The sequence below is a fragment of the Pinus tabuliformis genome, chromosome 9 (assembly GCF_031772625.1).
Source record: "Pinus tabuliformis cultivar Carrire ecotype Pingquan chromosome 9, CPIR1, whole genome shotgun sequence".
Taxonomy (NCBI): Eukaryota; Viridiplantae; Streptophyta; class Pinopsida; order Pinales; family Pinaceae; genus Pinus; species Pinus tabuliformis.
The window spans coordinates 624,180,354-624,204,497 of NC_142307.1; the positions used below are offsets into that span (position 1 = coordinate 624,180,354).

Consider the following 24,144-nt stretch of genomic DNA (forward strand, 5'->3'; position numbering starts at 1 on the left):
ACGACCTCTTTTTGACAGGTGCATACCCTTTCATTCACAAATGTAAGAGGGAGTTGGCTTCCGAATTTGAGATGAAGGACCTAGGACTGATGTACTATTTCCTAGGGCTAGAAGTCTGGCAAAAGCCAGGAGAAGTTTTTCCTATCTCAAGGAAAATATGTGGTGAAGATTTTGGAGAGATTTGGTATGGTGCACTGCAAGCGTGTGACTACTCTGATGGAGCTTAACTTAAAGAAGTTATGCAGTAGTCAGGATTGCGGGGGAGCACCCCCCCCTCTCGCTCCCGCTCCCAATTCGCGCTCCAAGCGGGAGCGCCTCGGGAGCGCACTCCCGAAACGCTCCCGAGGAGGGAGCATTTTCGAAAGCGCGCTCCCTAAAAAAAAGCTCCCTGCCTTTTCGGGAGCGTTTAGCCTTTTTTGCAAAAAACTTTTTGCAGTAATGTTCCAAATGCATTTTTTTTCAATGAAACAATAAGTTTTGAGTGGAGCAACTTAATGATCAAGCCTATGGCCCTAGTATTGATATGCGATTCATGGTAATGTTAAATTCTTAAAGTAAAAGTGAACTTAAATTTCTAACATTACCATGAAATGACTCGGGATGTTTGAGATTGGTTTCGACCTCATTGGATTTCATATGGAGAAAGTAGAATTTTAGATTTCATTCAAAATCTAGCAGACTTACCAATTTTTCAGGATTTCAGGATTGGGGGATTGCAATGTTTCCATTGAATTTTGTCATGTATTAGGGTATGGAACTCGTATTTAATCAAGAGCACCAATTCTTCTATGTACCTTGATGTTAGTGACATTGGTTGTCGAACTCCTCTATCATGACCCTCCTAAAAATGTACGCATCACTCAAATAAAATCTTGACTTGACATGCTATGCTTTTTCTATCTTATGTTAATGCTTAGAGTGTGATATTAATGACAAAGATCCATATACAGATACAGAGGTAATGACAAAGATACCTCTGGATATTAATGCTTGGAGGGTGATATTAATGACAAAGATCTTGATTTTCCAACAAGACTAAAAAATTATACATTTCTCGTGGTGGCAAGAGGCCCAAGCATAAGCAATAGATAATCGATTTACTTGTCTTTTCTAGTTTCTAGTAGTTTTTATAACTATTGACTCTTTCATATTTATTATGATATTTTTTTAAACAATATATGACAATTTAATTTTGAAGTTGGCAATTATAACTCATTAGTAATGAATTATGAATATGATGCTTCATGAAAGTTGAAAGTTGTTTCATTTCATTTCATTTTATATCATTTCATGTTAGATATTATTTGTTGTAATGGTTACACTTAGCTTACAAGTACAACTTTGGTGATCAATGATGATAAATGTTATATATTGAATTTTGAAAGCTTGAAACTTTAAGATTGATGAATCATGAGACTTAATATGTTGTATGTTACTAGCTTGTGGATGTGGTTGATGAAGATTATAACTTCTAGAAGATTGTTGTTATATTGTTCAATCTATGTTTTTTTTATGTTTTTTTATATCTATTCATCATTCTACATATTTTTGTTGACATATATGTATCAAAATATAAAAAATATATATATTATATTAAAAACGCTCCAGGATTCGTTCCCAAACCGGGAGCTTCTAAAAATGTCGCTCCCGCACCTGTTTTCGCTCCCGCTCCCAAGTAACACTGGTGGTAGTGTTGTCGGACCTGTATTGGGTAATGCCTCTGAGTATCGTCAACTCATAGGAGCATTGATGTTCTTGGTGAACTCCTGTCCGGATATATGTTTTGCAGTCAACACGTTGAGCCAATATATGGTTGAGCCTCATCACTCACATTGGATTGGTGCCAAGAATCTTCTGAGATATCTTCGGGGCACAATCACTCATGGGTTGAGATACACTGCCGAAGATGTGAGGCTACATGGATATTCTGATGCTGATTGGGCAGACAGTGTGGTGGACCGAAAGAGCACTTTTGGGTGTTGTTTCTCTTTGGGTTCTGCCTCGATATCCTGGATGAGCAGGAAGCAGAAGTCGGTGGCTTTGAGCACCGCTGAGGCAGAGTACATTGCTACAAGTATGGCCTCCTGTGAGGCTGTCTGGTTGAGGAAGCTCTTCAGTGAGCTGTTTGGACATACATTGGATACTACCATGATCCTCTACTACAACTAGAGTGGGATTTGTTTATCTGAGAATCCTGTATTTCATGATCGCTCCAAGCACATTAATATCAGGTACCACTTTATCTGGGAAATGGTACAACGAGGAGTTATAAGGCTCCATCATATTGGGACTGATGAGCAAGTCACTGACATTCTGATGAAGCCCTTGGGAAAGTTCAAATTCTCGACTTTCCGAGAACGACTAGGAGTCGTTGAGAGACCCTCTTATGAGGGTCATGTATGATGCATACATTGAGCTCTGGGAGCTCCGGGGGGCTTGGGGTACTTCTTGGAGCGACGAGCGACCATAGTTGTGCGCTATGTACAGGGTAAATGATTCAACCTTCCCCTGTGATACCCCGTGGCGACATGTAGGCAGGATGAGTGGTTCATCCTTCTCCTGCCGAGACATCCTACCCATGCAGTCTGGGACTCATGGGAAGTACCTCTCATCTAGTCAATGAGTAGGGAAATGAGGATAGGGACCATAGTATTATCGATGGACGCATCGTGTACTCCCTACGCTAGGATGATATTGATCTGGGATCATTTGGAACTGACTTCGAGTCAGTAAGAGTGATATAACTCACTCTCTTTTGGAACTGACTTCAGGCCAGTGAGAGTGATATGACACACTCTCTTCATTGGGACTGACTTCGGGTCAATAAGAGTGCTATTTGGCACTCTCTTTTATCTAGGATTGGCTTTGGGTTAGTAGAGGATGGTATGATACATTCTCGATCATTTCTTCTTCTTCATAGTTCAGCAAAGCAGAGCAGAGTCGAGCAGAGCAGTGCATTTGATGGCAGAGATAGTACTGACAGATAGATGGATTAGCAGATGGAGTTCTCCCTAGTTGAGAGGGAGTGTTAAAATTGTCAACTAGCGCCAAACTCCATGTGGGTCATCTTATTTATGGCAACTGATATTTTTCTTGGATTCCTCTCATCAAGAGGTGTAGGATTGATCTAACGATCATCTAATTCTGACATGTATTCATGGAGATATGAATTTATTTGTATTTCTTGACAATTTGTCAAGGTCGGCCAACAAGTAAAATAGCGTTGCACAACCCCAGCTAAACCTCAACATGGCATATAAGTAGAGGAGACCGTGAGGCATTATCACGCTCATCTCATCTCCACATCTCTTCTCACTCCTTGTCTCTTGGGTATGCGAAGGAGAAAGAAGACTCTCTCTCACATGGGAAGAAGAAAGAGGGTGTAGTAGGGCAGCAACTGTAGGAGGACACAGGAAGGTACAACAACTTTGTTTTGGGTGCAAAGGGACTGCGTTGACCAGCATATAGGCTCCCTTGATTGCGGATTTGTGTGGGCAGCCTCTCCTAGGCTAGCCGCATTGCTGGACAACCTGCGTTGACCTGTTGGAGGACATCTTTGGGACAACGTTGACTGGTTAGGGCTGACTGCAGTATTGTTGTAGCATTGACTGTTGTTTTGACCTCCTTCCATTGACTATTTTGGGTTGCTATCTACCGCTGTTGGAGGTCGAGTTCTCCTAGGTTGTCTTGAGGACATTTGGGAGCTAATTGATCAGCCTTTTCATTGTTGATCAAGGGTTTCATTACTGCTGTTGTAAATCATAGATTTGTGATATTGTACTATCTCTCTCTCTTTGCTGAATTAGTGAAGAATATAGAAGAATTGATCAAAGGGTTTCCCCACACATGGGTTTGTCCCTGGCTGGTGCCGCATCTTGTGTCTCTTGTCTTGTCTTGTATTCTGTTGTTTACATTTATGTTCTATCTGCATTTTACTATCATGTTGATGTGATTGCAATTCTGGAAATTGATATTGGGATAATAAGAAGATTTGAAGTAAATTTCTCTTGAGCATAGAACATACCATAAATTAACACTTTTGAAGATGATGACAATGCCTTCTAGCCTTCAAGATACTTCGAATTCTACGGTGGTGAATGAGTGTAGATCAAAAATGCTTCTAGGGTTTCGAATTTCTCTAAGATGATGTGATCTTAGTCCTTGAAGCCCTTCTCTTGGATGTCTATACTTGGGCTACCTTGCATTGTAGATCTCTTCATCTTGATGAGGTCTTTGTGGTCTTTTAATGATCACTTAGAGGATCCAAAACTTTTGTTGGTGTAGACTTCTTCTTTGATCTAGGGTTTGATTCTTCAATGTAGATCTTGAACTTTTTGCTTTGATACCCTTTGAATTGCTTTGATGTCTTTCTTAAAAACTCGATCCTTGGGTGTCTCTATGATTGCATGCCCTTTTCTTGACTTTGACACCTTAGCTCTGATACCATGTTGAGAAATCTAGGGCATTAGCATTAGGTGATTTCTCTTCTATTAGTGACTTCTTGTGAATGCTTTTTACTTCTTTAGATTAGGATCTTCTTCTTGTTAGATTATTAGTGTTCTTCTTCATCAAACAGTAACCAATGCATGAACATAAATAGACAAGAGACACAACATGTAGGCTATAAGCCAGGGCCAAAACCTCTCACTCTTTGAGAGGAAAACCCACACAAATTCTTATTATAGAGATTCCAATTGACGAATACCAAGACCAAGGCCCTTGACCTATTAGCCACTCTAAGACCAAGACACACGTTCTCTAGTCAATCCTCTTCTTGACTCCTCTTCCACCGAGATCTTCATTATTGCCTTGATATCGAGATCTCCATCTCTGCCTTGACAACACTGTTTCATTCACGAGCCCTTATCACAATAGTATTACCAACAACAAACTGTTATGTCATCGATGATACCTTATTGCACTTGATGTAACACTGAGGCAGAGATACTACAAGGTAGCATCTATACTGTGATTATACTTCATAGATCCGAACTTCTTAACTGAGATTATATCCACTGCCACTATGATCTGAGCTTTAATCTTGCTACCTCTGTGATCCGAGCTTTAGAGGGATCTAATTTCCCTTCAACACTTTTCCATCCCAAACTATCATCCCATATGTTACTGCCCATCCAAAATACAGAGATAGACATCCAAACTATCTTCTCTGTGGAGATCCGAATTGGCTTTACCAAAATCTCAGAGGTATATCGAACTTCTGAACTGTGATAAGCCCAAACCAAATCCTCATTGTCCCTTCCTTATTTATCCGAGCTCCCTCCTTGACTTTTGAACTGTAATCCGAACTTGTCACTGTTCTGTGTACCCGAATTTCAGAGAGAGATGCGAATGCTGAATTGTCCTTTTTGCGATGACCCAAGCCTTGTATATATAGTAGTTGTGTAACGAATGGGTGTGTCTCCTTAATATGAGCCGACATGAGTTCCTTCATACATCTTGAGGTCGACATAGGAAGAGGGGATTGTGTGCTTATCGTTGGAGGGCTATGTAGACTTATATACAATTGACACATGCCCAAGAAGGGCTTCTTCATACATGACATTGACTCTTTGACTCAATGATAAATCCTAAGGCTCTCAATGGGAACCACTAACAAATAAAATCTCTTCATATCACATCACTTCATATCATCATCATAGAGATAGATTAGAGTGTTACTTCCATGTCCAAGGTACTATCACTGTCACTGCCATTGTCAATCATCAACAATGTCACTGTCACAACCACCACTGTCATTCCTCAAATTCACTATTCTGCAACGATGTCACTGCCATAGTCAGGGTTATTGTCTGCGAGGTTATTGTCATGTCATTTATCAAGGTAAATGCTATACATATATATGAATGTCACATATCATACATCAATATCACTCAAGGTCACTGCCATATGTTGAAAAGTGTAACTAGGTTTGGTCTTCATAATGACATGTAATTGTGATTTTTGTAAATGATGTAAAGAAGGAAATAAAATTATTATTGTAAGGCTTGCTTCATGGGTTTCATGAGCAGGGGATTTTATTTTTAGATGGCTCCCATTGTAAGCCTTTAGGATTTGTTAAAAGATTCAATGTCATGAAGAACCCTTCTTGGGCATGTTACAATGTATATGAGTCTATAGGATTGTCAAGTAGCCCTCCAAAGATAAGCACAAAGTTCTCCTCTTCAAGTCAGCGTCACCTAATCAAGACACACCTATTCGGATGCACTTGTCGGCTTATTTATGTAGTAAAAACCACTATATATATGTGTGAAGGGTCTTCGCATTACCACTCTAAGTTTGGATCTCTCTAAATTCGGGTGGCCTAGTGCAGAGATAGGTTCGGATATCTCTGTGATTCGTATAGGAGACTACAGTGACATAGTTTGGTGAGGAGACTAAAACTCAGTGTTGAAAGGAGACCTCAGTTCAGTGAAGAGTCAAGGAGTTCGGTTTACCTTTGTGATTCGGATCACAGTTATAGTGACAAGCATTTCAGAAAAAGGAACTTGATAGGTGATCTTATCTTCGGTTCTACTACAACAAGAGTTTGCAGTATACACACAGTAATGAAGTCTCACCACAGGGATACAATCTCTGTGGAATCTCACTAAAGATCTTGGTGCTACCTTAAAGGAAAGATATCAGTGTTATTTCAAGAAAAAGGACTTGGTGCCATCACAGAAGTAAGGTCTCGGTAATATGACAGCGAGGAGGTCTCACAGTAAAGGAGATCTCGATGTGAAGACAATGATAAGATCTCGGTGGTGACAATGTCTCAATGCTAAGAAGGTCGAAGTGGAAGAGGAGTCAAGAAGAAGGTTGACTGTCAAGAGAACTTGTGTCTTGGTCTTGGAGTGGCAAATAGGTCAAGGGTCTTGGTATTAGTCAATTGGAATCTCTATAAGAAGAATTTTTGTGTGGGTTTTCCTCTCAAAGAGAGAGGTTTTGGCCCTGGCTCATAGCCTACATTCTGTGTCTCTTGTCTATTTATGTTCATGCATTGGTAGTTGTTTGATGAAGAAGAACATTAATAACTTAAGTAAAGAAGATCCTAATCTAAAGTTGTAAAAAGCACTCACAAGCAGTTACTAATGGAAGAGAAATCACCTAATACTTGATGCCCTAGATTTCTCAACATGGTATCAGAGCTAAGGTGACAAAGTCAAGAAAAAGGGCATCTAATCAAAGAGACACTCAAGGATCAAGTTTCAAGAAAGGCATCAAAGCAAGTTGAAGGATATCAAAATGAAGTCAAGATCTACATCGAAGTATCAAACCCTAGATCGAAGAAGAAGTCTACACCAACAAAACTTTTTGATCCTCTGAAGACCACAAATACCATCATTGAGTTGAAGAAATCTACAGAGCATGGTAGCCCAAAGTATAGATATCCAAGAGAAACACTTAAGGACAAATATCACATCATCTTGGAGAAAGTCGAAACCCTAGAAGCATTTCTGGATCTACACTCATTCACCACCGAGACGTCGAAATATCTTGAAGGCTAGTTATCCAATGAAGGCTAAAGGCATTGTCATCATCTTCAAAAGGCTATAAGGCAAGTTCCCTCTCATTAAAGCAAGGACCCCTCCCTTATCCTTAAAGAGGCTCATTCAAGGAAGCATCAAGACATCCTCATCAATCACCATCAACAAAGGGAGCTATATCAAAATGCGTTGTCATCATAAAAGGGGTAATCTCCTTTTATTGAAGAAGGGATTTCATTTGAACAAGATCATCCAAAAGGGCACTAATACATCTTCGTCAACCACCATGAAAGGGATCAAGTTGAAGATTTCATCTTCACTTGTCAAGTAAGTATCTTTTATTCCATAATCTATTCTAGTAAAATGACTTCGTTTTGTAAGGAGATCTATAAGTTGGTTGGGCCATCGAACTTCCTTGCATGGAAAAGGAGGAAGGACATAGTCCTCGAAGAAAGTGAAGTCATTGATCATATCAATGGAAAGGTCTCCAAACCATCTAAAGGTCAAGCATTATCTAAACACATGGAAAGGGATCAAAGGGATCAAGGGATTCTTATGAAATCAGTCAAAGGTCCCCTCATTCCCTAGCAGGATTGGAGACATCAAAAGAGATATATGATAAGATGGTAGAACTATTCTCTAAAGATGTGATAAGAAAGGTCATATCACTTAGATCTGATCTACACATATTGAAGGTATCAAAGGATGAAGGGATATATTCATAAGATCCAATGTTGCGAACATCGGCATCGGGATAAAATCGGCAACGATCCAGAAAACCAAAAAATCGTAAAAATTGGGAAAATATCAGTAAAAATCAACAAACATTGGCTAGGCCAAAAAATCGTGATTTCGAGATAAAATCGGGATGTTATCGAGATGTTCGCAACATTGATAAGATCTCAACTCCAAGATCTAGGAGAGATGATATCGGATAAGGAGATAATCCTCATTATTCTAAATGGACTAACTGATGAACAAGGTAACAAATGTCTATGAGGATAAGAAAGCTATCCCATTCAACAACTTGTGGTTTCTATGCAAGATAGAAGATGACAGGTTGAGGGAAAAAAAAAGTATTCAGACACTTGTCGAAAGGATAGAAGAACATAGCTAAGATTCAATGCTATGAGCATTATAGGAAAGATTGTCCTAAGCTTAAGAGGGGCAATAACAAGGAAGATGAAAGAAGAAGGAAGTCCAAGGAAGAGGAAAAGCATTAGAAGTAAGAGCTCGTGACATCACCATAGGAAACATGAAGGATGTTTATGACAGTAGGATATAGCTCTTGGGAACCTCATTGAAAGCTCAAGTGACACTTATGGGAAAAAGGAAGAAGTCATCCAAGACAAGACTCATCATACATCAAAAAGTAACATTTGCTAGATAGGGATATGCAAGATCCTCAAGGTTCTCTGATGGAATCTTCATCGGAAGGTTCACCAATCTAGAGAAGAAGCAAGTGTTTCATCAAGAACTCCAACTTGTGGAATTCATGGGATGATGTTATGAGGACATAAGAGATGAAGCAGATCAAGGGGTTGAAGCTCTTTTCAATCAAGGAAATTGTTGAAAGAACCCTAGATGACCTAAAAGTAAATGAGGTATGTATTCTTGTATTCAATACTATAAAGTCATATCATATGGTTGCAGGTAACATGGATCACTGCTCTATCTTAAGAAGCATGATCAAAGGAAAGGAATCTCCTCCTATGAAAGGATGCAAGAAGGCATGGGTCACACTAGATGAAATCAACATAATATGTCCTCATATGAAAATGAGGTGGTTGACAGTAATTAGAGGAACTCTGATTGGAAGTTCCTGGGAATGAAATATGTGAAGAAAGGAAGGAAGAGATCATGGACTATGCAACCATGGAAAAGGAAATCAACATCTGAGGACTAGAAGATTTGACTAGGAAATCTCTCGGAAAGATATGAAGACTCTGATGGAAGTCTGAAAAAGATGGAGACCCTTGACAATGGATATCTTTGGGAGATATGTCAACATGTATGCAGGATGTTGATGCAAACTGGAAGATGTCATGATGAAAGACCATCACAAAGGTAATTTTGATTTAAGTGTTCATTTCTTATTTTTGAACAAATATCTAGATGGGCTTATGCAGGACTGCCAAAGGAAGAACTGTGGATGTCTTCCCAGAGGACCATGTAGAAGGATGTAAGATCCTTCCGAAGAAGATAGTATGAAGAAGGAAGCATGACATGAAGCAAGGCCAGATGTAGACTGATGGATCGCTTTCTGATGAAAGGAATGATGACATGACTAACTCCTGGATGAAATGTGATGGATGGTATGTGCCCTATGAAGAAGTCCCAAGAGATGAAGATTCTGTGACAAAGAAGAAATTCATGTCATCGAAGGAAGGAGCTCTTCAAGTAGTTGGTTGTGCCTTCATCTCCACCTGAGGAGCTATTGTAGGTCCCTAGCTAAGAGGGAGCCTGGAAACAAGTTTCTTACTAGGAAGAAACTTGGAAATTCCTAAGCCAAGAGGGAGCTTAGGTACATTCCTTCAATAGGAATGAGTACATTCCTTTATTGGAATAGATATGTCCTCCCTAATTGAGAGGGAGATATAGACACATCATTCTGGTCTTCACCTGGGAAGACAGAGTGAAGGATTGGGTAATCATCTGGCATCTAATACTCTTTGAGGATGAGATAGGGCATCCAAGATAAGAGTAGTCGTAGAGGACCGATATTCTTTAAGGACTGGGAATCCAAGATAAGAATACTCCTGACAGAACACACCCTGAGAACTAGGGTGGGGTATGTTCCGGGAGAGACAATGATGAGAGTGTCTATAAATCATTGGTATTGCCAGCATTGAGCTCAAATCTTGTGGATAGACAGAGTTGTTAGTCAAGGCCTTGCTATGTGACAATGTTGGTTGATGTGATGCTATACAGATGGGTTACCAATCTGATTCTTCTTATGAGAAATTCTTTAGATTGAGAATGACCAAGTACCATTATGAATAACTCCCTAGTTAAGAGGGAGTGTTGAAAAGTGTAACTAGGTTTAGTCTTCATAATGACATGTAAATGTGATTTTTGTAAATGATGTAAAGAAGGAAATAAAATTATTATTGTAAGGCTTGCTTCTGGGTTTCATGAGCAAGGGATTTTATTTTTAGATGGCTCCCGTTGTGAGCCTTTAGGATTTGTTGAAAGAGTCAATGTCATGAAGAATCCTTCTTGGGCATGTTAATGTATATGAGTCTATAGGATTGTCAAGTAGCCCTCCAAAGACAAGCACAAAGTTCTCCTCTTCAAGTCAGCCTCAAGTTAAAGTGAAGAACTCATGTCAGCTACACCTAATGAAGACACGTCTATTCAGATGCACATGTCAGCTTGTTTATGTAGAACAAACCATTATATATATGTGTGAAGGGTCTTCACATTACCACAGAAAACAAGTTCGGATCTCTCTGAATTCGGGTGACCTAGTGCAGAGACAGTTCAGATATCTCTGTGATTCGTATAGGAGACTACAGTGACACAGTTCGGTGAGGAGACTACAGCTTGGTGTTGAAAGGAGACTACAGTTCGGTGAAGAGTCAAGGAGTTCGATTTACCTTTGTAATTCAGATCACAGTTACAGTGACAAGCATTTCGGAAAAAGGAACTCGATAGGTGATCTTATCTTCGGTGCTACTACAACAAGAGTTTTCAGTATACACAGAGTAATGAAGTCTCACCACATGGATACAATTTTGATGGAATCTCAGTAAAGGTCTCAGTGCTACCTTAAAGGAAAGATATCAGTGCTATCTCAGGAAAAAGGACTCGGTGCATCACAGAAGTAAGGTCTCGGTAATATGACAGCGAGGAGTTCTCACAGTAACGGAGATCTCAATGTGAAGACAGTGATAAGATCTCAGTGGTGACGATGTCTCGATGCTAAGAAAGTCAAAGTGGAAGAGGATTCAAGAAGAAGGTTGACTGTCAAGAGAACTTTTGCCTTGGTCTTGGAGTAAAAAATAGGTAAAGGGTCTTGGTCTTGGTATTCGTCAATTGAAATCTCTATAAGAAGAATTTTTGTGCGGGTTTTCCTCTCAAAGAGTGAGAGGTTTTGGCCTTAGCTCATAGCCTACATTCTGTGTCTCTTGTCTATTTATGTTCATGCATTGGTAGCTATTTGATGAAGAAGAACATTAATAACTTAAGTAAAGAAGATCCTAATCTAAAGTTGTAAAAAAAATTCACAAGCAGTTACTAATGGAAGAGAAATTACCTAATACTTGATGCCATAGATTTCTCAACACCATATACATGATTACTATCATGCCAAGGTTACTGTCATGTAGATGTGAGTTATTTCTCCAAGTCACTATTATATTGATCACAATCATGTCATATAGTTCATTGTCATGTCAAGTAGATCATTGACATTTCCATGCAAGGGTACACTTCTAGCCCATTTTACACAGTGACTAACATATATCTTCTATGTTGCACGGGGACCTGTCCCCCCAAAAAATACTCACGTACCCTGCGTCCCCGCGTTCTGAGGACTTTTGGACCCTTAGGAAATGTCCCCAAATTGTTGGGGACTCCATTGGAGACTTGGGTGTTGAGAAATTTAGGGCATGAATAGTTAAAAGATTTCTCTCTTGATAATTGCTTGTGATATACTTTTACTTCTTAGCTTATAGTCTTTTCTTCGTTATGTTATTATTGTGTTTTTTTCATCATGACAATTATCAATATGCTCAATAAGAGACAAGTGACACAGTATGTAGGCTTGTCGGCCAAGGCGAAAACCTCTCATCTATTGAGAGGAAAACTCAATCAAAATTATTCTTCTAGATCTTTAGTTGATGAGTACCAAGACCATTGACTCTAGTATCCTCTCAAGAACCTTGTCACTAACCTTGATGCTCTGCCTCTTCCCTTTCTCGGCTTTCTTCTAGATCTTGAATTGCTCTCCTCAGCTCCTTCTAGAGAAACTCGGTCTCTATCCTTCACACTGGCTTCTCCTCGACTTCCTATATAGAAACTCAGTCTCTATGATCTTAATAGCTTCCTCTAGAGAATCTCGGTCTCCCAGAACAAGTATTCCAGAAGAACTCTTTCTTCGTTGATCCCAGAAGAATCCTTTCTTCGCAATTCCTAGAAGTAACTCTCCTTCACTGTCCCCAAAAGAAAATATTCTTCGTTATACCCAGAAGAATCTCTTCTTTGCTATGCCCAGAAGAATCCTCATTTGCTAACCCAGAAGAAACCTCTTTCGCTGCCCCAAAAGAAACCTCCTTCGCTATACCCAGAAGAAATCCTCCTTCGCACTTCTGTTGTTGGACTCTACTTCGCACTTCTTCTTGATCAAATGCAAGTCGAGTTGCTTGCCTCTAAGTGAGGCTGAATGTGGCTATATATGCACCTCTTTACATGTCCTTTAGGCCGACATGATCCCAAGTGGTTAGGCCGACTTCTTTTAGCAAGTTCTTCCATCGTTGTAGGCCGACTTGAAGAGGATAAGTGACAAGGTCTTGGAGGATACCTTACATAGACAAGTTTGACTCTATACAAAGTGTAACATGACTTCATTACATGACAATGACTACATTTTATGACTAGATGACAAATAATTCCTAAAGACTCTCATTGGGAGCCTTGACTCAAAAATAAAATCTCTTGCTCATGAAACCCATGATGCAAGCATTACAATTTTTTATTTTTCTTCTTTACATCTCATTACATAAAATTATAATTACATGTCATTATGAAGACCGAACCTATTTACGCTTTTCAACATTGGGGACTTTCTAGCTGCCCACAAGACATTCTAGACAGATTTCAGGGATGTTTTTGGCAAATTTAGAAGGTTTTCTAGGCAGATTTCCGGGATGTTTTGGGAAGGTTTTAGGGATAATCCAAGCGCAGTGCTTCAGTTTTGACAATCATGGGCATTGATGATTGAACAATATGAGTTTTTCCATTCTTTTTTTTTGGAATGCATTGAATCTAAATTTTTTGTATAAGTTGCAGCTCAAAAAATGGGTTTTGTATGATGGGTTTCATTTTGGATTACTAATGATTTAGATATTGGATTTTAAATGGTAAAATTACAAAAAACGCCCTCCATGTCAAGAAAACAGAAAATACAACGTTTTGAAATGATGATCTTTGTGGTTATTTTTCTTGTTCTTTCTTAGAATCATCTCAGCTTTTACATATTTTATGTGGGTTTCGAGGACTCATTCAAGTTCAGTGCTTCCATCATCCCAACCCCAAGCATTGTGAAAACAATCAGATAGTTGTGAATTGGATTGAGTACTAAATGTTTAAATAAATTCCTATTCAATCCCCTTCTTAATCTGAAATATGAATTTAATATCATTACAAAACCAAATTATTTTATAGTGGTTTTCAACACAGCTATAAAAGTTTGCAAAACCTATTGAAAAGGGAATGCCTTTTGTGTTTAACATAGTCATCATTAACAAGAAATATGAGGAAAAAAAACTAATATAAAGACAATTCTCCTTGATAGATTGTTCATGGACCTTATTACAAATTTAAAGTAGTTACACTTAAGTTTCCTAAAGCTAAAGCTCATGTCTAGTGGCCAATAATGGAATGTCACTCAACCCCTTTTCAAATTGTTTGAGATTTTAATTGGCGAGTGTAAGGGTTGTGCATAATACTAGCTTGAAACAACTACAAATGTTAATATTGAATTTTGCATATATATATATATATATATATATATATATATATTGTCATCCCCTGAAAATTTGAAGGTGCGCTCTAGCCGTTCCGGGAACTCGCCCCCCATTCCCTGGTCCCCAAAACCAGTGCAACATAGTATATCTTTCTTAACCTTGGATCTATAAAGTGCCAACAAGGATAGAAAAACCACAATATGCAAATCTCAATGTTTGCACTCTCAAAGACTATTTAACTACATTTAGGTTTGCACTTTGCTTCTCAATGATTGTGTATAATTAGCCATGTTGCAAACAACGGCATCGAGATCAAATTGGCAAGGGCCTGGAAAACCAAAATATCGTAAAAATTGGAAAAATATCAGTAAAATCAGTAATCATCAAAATCAAAATACCGCCAAAATATAGGTAAAAATCAACAAACTTCGGCTAGGCCAAAAAATCATGATTTTGCTATTTTATCGTGATAAAATCTGGTTGTTTGCAACATTGATAATTAGGATGTGTTTGGGTCAAATAGGGTTTATTGGTTTATAATTAAGTTTTAATTAGGGTATATTCATGTATAATTAAGGTTTATAAGGGTCTAGTAGCATATAAATATGGTTTAATTAGAGTTTATTTGTGTTAATTATGGTTAATTTTGGTTGGTATCTCTTCCTGAAGTTGGAAACTCTTAGCAAACTTATGTTCATAATATTATCACTTCAAACGCGAATTTCACGCTGATTGAAACTATTTGAGATTGAACCATCACATGAGGTGCAAAAGTGCAAAATGTTGGGTGCCATTTTGGGAAGAATAGAGCTCGGAAATCATTACAGTAGGAGGGATGCAAAGTGAAAATAATGTAGTGTCGCTAAGTAGATATATGGAAATTATGGCAAAGCATATGTACGGATTATTGATGTTACATGATAACTTGTAAGAGGAAACATTTTAGAAACATTTGTGGAGGTTTGCCGTTACACCAAAACCCATAGGTGTTGGTAAACGTTCCAAACCAGTAACTAGGATCCCCAGGGTGGAAATTACGGATTCCATAGAGTTGCATGATTCTTCCAACACCCACCCTCAAACGCAACTCGGGGGAATCGAACCTGGGTCCAGGCTCTGATACCATGTGGAGGTTTGCCGTTACACCAAAACCCGTAGGTGTTGGTAAACGTTCCAAACCAGTAACTAGGATCCCCAGGGTGGAAATTATGGATTCCATAGAGGTGCGGTGATTCTTCCAACAACATTGAAAATATTTTAAAGCAAGTCGCTAAAGCAACAATTGTTATTATAAGTAAGTTTCAATTAGCATTGTCAGGCTATTATCGCAACCATTTAAAACGGCTCCCTATTCAACCAAATATAAGACAACACCATGTCATTCCTTAACATATAACTTGACTAGTCTAATATAGTATGTTAAAGAACAAGACGGCAATAAAAATGACTTTATGAACTATATACTCAAGAAGAAATTATTCAACTCTGGTAAAGGATGACTAAGCGAAAGGCGTTAATATTTAGGCTCTAGATAAATTCTTCAATCATCCAACTTAGCCTCCAAACTTGAAACCTAAAAATGACTATATTGTCATTAAAATGTGTTGGACTTTGTTTTAAAAGAGCATTCTTGGCTGTGAATTCATTGTTTTGGGGCTTGTAACTACCGTGCTCTTTGGTTTGATTAATGTTAGAATAGAAGTTATCGTAAGGTCCTCTTCTGATAATTCACCCTTTTAAGTATTTTGGTGTTAACCCTTGTATTTCTAGTTACACTTTGCACCTTGTTAGGCGTCTTATGAATGCATATTGGTCTTGATATTTATATGATATTAAAATCTTTTTGGAGACTTGGGTAATTAATAACAGTTTAACTATGGCCTAAAGAAGATATTTTCCTTGGTAAAGTAATTAGCATTATCTATCAAAAGTTACAAAAGAGATACCTATTTTATTGTAGCCTTTCCCATATACAACGTGAAAGTCACTCAGAGTTGCATCATTGATGAGAAAAACTTAATGTTTCACATAACCAGTGATTATGGCTTAAAGTGAAAATATAGATAATTAATATTTAATTTCAAATTGCGGGAATGTTCGTGTCTGAGCCTCCTCATATTGAATATGGATATATCATGACTCACATCAGTGTGCCTAAATGTACATCTTTTGCGTCTCAAATTCCATGTTTGACTATGCTTTTTCCTAAAAAGGTTTACGCTTAGTAAGATGCTATTTAATCTAGTAAATTTTTGCAATGGCCAAAGCTTGTAGGTGAGAAGTAACATCATTGTGAGTTGGTACTATCTTTTGATCTGTCTTTGATTTGTATCTGAACAGACTTAAGAACTCAAATGCTTAATGCATTGCAAGTGTTCAATGGTTCAAGATCGGGAGGCATGTTTATCAACTCATGCTTCACACATTGTCAGACTGAGATGCAAGTGACATGGTTTTCACCCGGCTCTCCAAGGTTGAATAACAAGGTATTGCAATTATTTTGTATTATGCAGATCCCTTATTTTGCTTTTCATGTTGTCATTAATCAAGGATGCCACATCTCTGCTCAAGGATGTATGGAGCCATGATTCTTATATATTGTTATTTCCCATTATGGGGTGAACCTCACGCTTCTCAACATGACTAATCAAAGTGAGCGTGCCCATTCCTACAACAATATATCAAGAGATCTACATTTATGACTCTTGTAAATATGTTTTACAAAAGCATGGTATCCTTTATTTTTCCCATTCTGGAGAAATAATGCTGCCCCCTCGCCCCCCTCCCCCACCCCCCCCAGCGTGGTATCCTTTATTTTTCCCATTCTGGAGAAATAATGCCGCCCCCTTGCCCCCCTTCCCGCCTCCACCTTCTTGCACTTGAGAGAAGAATGAGGAAGGTGGTACCTTGCTTTTGAGTAGATGCTGGTATTAAACGCTAGCCAACATAGCAGTTGGTAACCCCACAGGATTTGGTGGATCTAACCTCTGAGCAATCTCTTGAGTCTTGTGGCTACTAGGGTGTAGTATCTATATGGTCACTTTCCTTCCATATTTTTTCCTGTGGTCGTATGTTCATGTGATAACTACAAATTAATTCATTTCCATTCTACTGGATGCAATGCTTAGAGTTTTCTTGAAGGGAGCATTTTATGCATTATAGATGTGAGTTTATAAATATTTTTGAATACGCAAAGCTTCCTTGTGGACATTTGGTTTAAGTAGAAGTTCATGCAAGTTGTCCCCGTCCTTTATCTAATGGATGGAGACATAATCATGACTAGTATGGTCACAAACTAGTGTACGTATAATTGTCAGATTATCATTGTTTCTATTTGAGAAACTATTTTCTTTATGGATACTTGAGATTCTTCCTGGATAGACAAATGTAGCTCTTCCAATTTGATGTTAGTAGCAATCTGCATGTCAGAAAATATGGAATATGCTTGAAGTGGCTACTGGAATTCGAACTAATTAGACTGTGAACTTGAATATATGATAGACCATTGCAGAGGCTGTAGGAGATTGGTACTTTGATCGAAAGGTGACGAGGGAGATAGATTGCCCATACCCATGCGATTCCAGTTGCCACAACCTTTATTTTTGAAGCATGAGTGAATCTATTTATTCTTTGAAAATTATTGAACAAAATTCTTGTTGCATATTAAGCAACATTGTAAAAGATATGGTAAATTGCTCCTTAAGGATATGGAAAACAGACGCTCTAGAAGTTTCCATTATAGACATGTCTATGAGATAGACATGTTTGAGATATATCTATTTTTATTCTTTCTAACCAATATAAAATTAGATATCCTTTCACTAAAGAAAACTCTTTTTAATTGACATCTTAAAGATGGCATATTATTTTCCCATTTGTTATTTGATTTTTTTCTGTTTGGTTTATTGTTGTTCTTGGACATATGATTGTGTGTTTAAAGAGCTTCATATTTGGAAATTTAAAGAGTTGTTAATATGAAAAAACACATTAAGATTATTTTATTTTTATTAGATCTCGATTCTTAGCCCTTTTTGACATTGGCTCATATTTTGTTGCCGATTTCTGTCATTATAAGAATTTGTCATAACATGTTATGGAAAATGTTGGTGGTTATCAACTGGAATTGGACTATGGCTAAAACTAAGGCATCATATATATTGTTTAGAGACTCACTTTGTCTGACATCAAGATTTTGATATTTTCTTAACTGGTACATTCCAACAAATAAACTTTGATCTTCATTGTCACCGTCCCAAATCAGCTGGCACCATCAAATTGACCAAGTATACCCTAGGGTTTTAAAACCCCATCCATTTACATACGCACCTTAGATATGTGAGTTGTGCTACATTCCAACAAATAAACTTTGATCTTCATTGTCACCGTCCAAATCAGCTGGCACCATCAAATTGACCAAGTATACCCTAGGGTTTTAAAACCCCATCCATTTACATACGCACCTTAGATATGTGAGTTGTGTATACACTTGGTGCCAAAGAAAGTGACATTGTTAAGATCTTTTCTCTACATCTCCCGTACCAACATTACACACATACACACTAGTATTTACTTTTATTTTCAGCATTTGCTTTTCTTACTCAAAAAATTTACATTTCTTGTATTTCCCATAGTTGAACCATCCATTAATACTTACCAACATTTTGCTATTCATGAAGCCTTTCCTATTTGTGCCTTCACCTCATCATACATCTCTCGGGGCTTTAGTGCATCAGCTGTTTGGTGGTTGGAAAATTTTGTTTCTAAAACTTTCTTTTAATTAATTAACTTTTTTCAATGAATTCAGATGGTAGTAGTTATTCGGTGTTATGAATAGTTTGTCTATGATTTTTTTTTTCCTCAAATGTTATATTTTAAAAATAAAAAATAAAAATAATCCACTTCATATTAGTATTTTGCAATTTTATTGATGATGTCTCGGGGATTCACATTGTCGATTAATATATTATCATATTCATTCATAAATGGGAAGTTTGAAAGTGTGAAAACTAAAGTCAATATATTTTAGGTATTGGGGAGTCGGGTGCAGAGCATGTGGGTTATTAGAAAGTATTAAAAGGGGATATCTAGTAAAAGTAAGGTTTTTTTTTTTTTTTATAAATAAATTGGGAATTTATTTTTTTTTTTATAAATAAATTGGGAATTTATATTGAGAAGGGCTCAACAAAAAGATTTTGGGAGGTATTTATCAATATTCAGTGAAATTAAGTGTATTCTTTAATATCTCATGAACACATGTGCTATGTCATAAGTTAAAATAAAGATTTTGTAGTGTTGTTAGGTTATACTATATTGAAGCTCTACTCATTAAGGGAATTTTGAGGTCAAAATGGGTCTCTTAAGGAAAATAATAGTTAAAGTAATAAAATAAGAGTTATAGATTAAAAAAAGAAAAGAAAGGAAACTATTTTTTTTATTATATTTTTAGCCTATCTCCTTATAGGTTTACTCAAATATCAATTGTACATTGTGGAGGTTTTAAGTTACACCAAAATGCAAAGGCATTAGCAAACTTCCAACCCATTATCATTTCCTTTTGAGTGGTCCCAGGGTGGATCCCAGAGTGGCGGTTAGTCCACGTGTTCGATTCCCAACGAGGTGATTGTGAAAATCCAACACCCCCCTCAAACACAAATCGGGGAATCGAACCTAGGCCAAGGCTTTGATACCATGTTGAGGTTTTCCATTACACCAAAACCCGCAGGCATTAATAAACTTCCAACCCATTATCATTACCTTTTGAGTGGTCCCAGGGTAGATCCCAGAGTTGCAGTTAGTCCACGTGATCGGTTCCCAACGAGGTGAGTGTGAATATCCAACATAGACACTCGTTGGATGTAGAATTAAATTCCATATCCAACAAACCCGCTTTGCATACTTCTTAATAGAAACACAATTTTTTCATGTAATTTCATTTTTTTCGATGTGGGTCTACTTAGAAGTATGCAAAGTGAGTACTTGTTGGATGTGGAATTTAATTTTGCATCCAACAGGGGTCTACACTTGACATTTGAGTAAACCTATAAGGAGATAAGACTCAAAAAAAAAAAAAAAAATTGTTTTCCCTCCAAAATATTTACCCTTGGGAACGACATCATCATTTTGAATCTCATTGGTTCTTGTAAAATATTTTTTTGGTACAATTTTTTCTTTGAAGCCCATTTTTAACTTCAAAATTCCCCTAATGAGTGCAACATGTGCTTCGGGAATAAATTTAAGGATGGAAATTTATCTTAGAGTTTAGAAGCTTTGGTGAATCTTTTTAATCCCTCATGCAAAATGTAAAATGTTTGGTGATATTTTTGTAAAAATATTCAAATTTCTAGTGATTTTATATAGTCTCTATATAAAATGTTGGTTATTGTTAAAGTAAAATGATTTTATGCTATAAAGTTTGGACGAATCTTTTTTAGAAAAAAATGGAAATTGGAAAATTGTTTTTTTAGAAAAAACATGGAAAGATAGCCCATTTGCGAACATTAGCCCCTAATTCATTGATGTGCTTAATAGAGACCAATTAATCACAAGTTCCCCATTGCAATGTTTTGTATCCTTGAGACTATTTTATGCAAAACTATGTTCATGCACCCTATGGAGGACAATATCCTCCCCATTTTAGGCCTCAAGTTGGCTTTTGGGTTAGAGGGGGTAGCCCACAAACTGTCAAAATGATAACTACTATAAACAACCTCAAAACATCTTAAACACCCTCAACTGTCAGATTTAAAAGTTCGCATTTTAGTAAATATTAGAGTAATAGTGTAGGCGGGAGATGCTAGTCAATTCAAACTAAGTCCTTAAAGTAGAATCATTTCAATGGACACTTTTTTCCCACTAAGACACATAAAAATATAAATGAATGGTAAGAGAAAGAGTCCTAGATACCAAAGAGAATACCATATGTATTCCTTGGTACTAAGTAACAATTATCAAGAGGGTTATTGACAGTGGTAGTCAATAACTCTTTGAACAAGAAATAAAGCATATTGGAAACATTTGAATAGAGTTCATCACATGCAAGAAAACAACCAAAATTTCTATGCAAACCCCATCACAACAACAACTAAAGACCCCTTCAAAAATCTTGATTTTTGAGAAATATAACCTTTATCACAAGCAAACAATAGTAAATATCAAGCCAATCACAAAGCTTTAAATACAAACTTTCACTTAGAACATTGGAAAAATTGTTAACATAATGTAGAAAATAAATATTTCATTTGATAATCCATCAATTAAATATTCAAGGCAATGATAATAAAATAATTAGAGCAAATTCGTAAGGCTCACAACCACTTCAAGAGGAAAACATTTTTGATAAACATAGGATAAATACATTTACAGAGAAAAGGAAAAATTATGCATGGTCAGTGGTGGTGAATCCAGTTATTGGTGTGTGGCTTTGTTGGTAAAATGACCCTTTGAGCTTGAGTGCTACAACCTTCATGTATTGCACCAAACTCCTCTCTTTAACTACTTACTCCCTTCTTTTAATGTGAAATAATTGCCCCAAGAGATACTCTCAACCTAATATGGAAGAGGTGTTGTAATGTAATGTTATGTAAGCATTTTGACTCAATCAAATTACATAAAAATAAAAATAAAATAAAATAAATAATTATAATTATTAACTATTAATAGTTAAACCAACTTAAATATATTTAACCCTAGATCTATCAAGCATCGAGACAAATCTTTCGAGGTACAAAATTTTTCTCGACTTTTGCACTAGAAAAAGGAGTTTGGACCTTGAGAGATTTGATCCCTCTAGGCATCCAAATTTAAGATGAATGTAATCTGGTTTAAAATAATTCCCTCTGTGTAAGTCCTTTAAAATCTCGATTTAAAATATAAATATAATTATTTCCCTTCAAATATTTATAATCTTGTCATGGAAAACTCCATGCAATGAATTTGTTTTTTGGCTAGGTAAACTAAACTTTTGGTGGTGATAGTTGCTTCAAGTGCTTAAAATGTGTTCTGTGCGGGCATCCTTATGTTGATTGCAGATTCCCAGGATATTTCATGATCCAATGGACACGGGTGAGGTCAATTATTTGACCTCGCCCATGTCCCTCGGATCCCAAAATATTACTAGAATACGCAATCTACTTAAGCTTAGGATTCAGTGCCAGCTTTGATTATTATAAACCCGTTTTGTTCCTAAACTCGAACTTTACCAATTTGATCATGTAGTTTGAAATGAAATGAAATGATATTTTAACGTCCACGAGACTAAAAATAGTCTATGGGACCATCAATTCCCTGTTTTTTGTCTTTTGCAATTCAATCATTTTCTTATTCAAATTGATGATGAGCTGGCCCAACCTTCCAACAATCCCCTCATTGAAAAGACAATGCCAAGAAATTGATGCTAACATATTTCCATAACTTTCTCTGATGTCTTTGAATGCATCACATTCCAAAATGAAATGTTTTTCTGATTCCACTACCCCAGACATGCAAAATGTACACACTCGTTCTTCCCAAGCTTATTTAACCCTTTTCCACCGCCCTGTTTCACACCGAAGTTGATGCGAGTTGGTTCTTAATTTAGCAATAAGAACATTTTCCCTCCACGGAATGTTAGCTCCAATGAACTCTTTTTGTTGTAGATCACACGTAAGGTTGAATTCCTCAATGTAGTACTTCTTTCTACCCAAACATTTTCCCCATACTCGCTTACAAAACTTCTCCATAACAAAATTCTTTAGCTCCTTGCTATTCGTGGGATAAGCATTGTAGATATTCCATTTTTGCATCCATGTGTGGTTTTGTCTTATCCATGTTTTATTTCTTTCCTTCGCGCCTTCATTGAAGATAACATTAGGCCATCTACCTACTCCCATTTACTCAATTCTTTTTAGATATCTTATGAGTTGCACCATAGCAATTGTTTCGATGGGAGTTTCTCCTATTTTACTTAACATTATCTCATAAGGTACCGAACCTTTTATTTTGAACTTGCTCATGATCAAGCGTTTTTGGATTTTCTCAATTTGTTTCCATTTTGAGACAGGGGTGCTACTAGCCCGCAATTCACACCCATATAGCATCACTGGACAAACTAGGAGTCCAAAAAGTACTTTAATGGTTTTCCAATCCCATAACTCTGCCTCTCTACATCTGTTTTGAAGAGCATATAATGCTTTCCACCGTCCTAAAATTCTCTTCTTTCTGCAGTCCTCCCAATTAAGTTTGTTGTTGAAATCAATTTTGAGGTACTTGTACTCATTTACTTATTCAAGAATGTTGCCTTCAAAGAAGAATATATGCTGGCTCTGCTTCATTTTATTAGAGAAAATTGTTATTTTGGTCTTGCTAGTATTGATTTGCATCCCCACTGCTCTACAAAAATGCTCAAGGGCATATAGGTGCTTCTACAATCCATGGGTCGGTTTAGTAATCAATACAAGATCATCAACATATAAAAGAAGCTTTATCACAAACTCCCCCAACTGAACACCATCTCCACCTTGTAGATTGAGCCACTCTTCCAATTTATCAATATATAAACAAAAAAAAGTAGGGGATAGAGGGAAACCTTGCTTGACTCTAATGTCACTTCTAAAGCTTTTTGAAATACTCGTTGAGTTTCTAATTTTGACTTTCACGTCTTCATAAAGTTTATGGACAACAACTCTATAATGCAAAGGAATTTCAAGTTATTCCATTCTACACCACAACTTATCTCTAGGGACTGTGCCAAATTCCTTTTTGAAGTCGACAAAGCAGCGAAATACTTCTTCTTTGTCCTCCCAAACCTTTTCAATAATGTGTCTCAATGTATTACCATGATCCATTGTAGAATGCTTTGGCCTGAAATCCGCTTATCCTTTTGCCCTCCTTTCTTTTACTTCTGCCCACTTACTGATTCTATTTTCTACCATGCTACCGAAAAGCTTTGCGAACAAAGGATTGATCATAATGGTTCTATAATTGGAAGGATT

The 24,144-nt window shown here is 37.1% G+C and overlaps 1 protein-coding gene across 2 annotated transcripts in view; it reads left to right on the forward strand.

The window, feature by feature from the left end:
* The window catches only part of LOC149150150 (pectin acetylesterase 8-like), a 390,610-nt gene extending 372,592 nt beyond the window's left edge, over window positions 1-18,018 (forward strand). For both annotated transcript variants that reach the window (XM_089445213.1, XM_089445212.1), the window contains 2 exons: window positions 16,517-16,662; window positions 17,678-18,018. In XM_089445213.1, the coding sequence (XP_089301339.1) occupies window positions 16,517-16,662; window positions 17,678-17,782 (251 nt within the window). In that variant the 3' untranslated portion in view covers window positions 17,783-18,018. The remainder of the gene's footprint in view (window positions 1-16,516; window positions 16,663-17,677) is intronic.
* The last annotated feature ends 6,126 nt before the right edge of the window (window positions 18,019-24,144 follow it).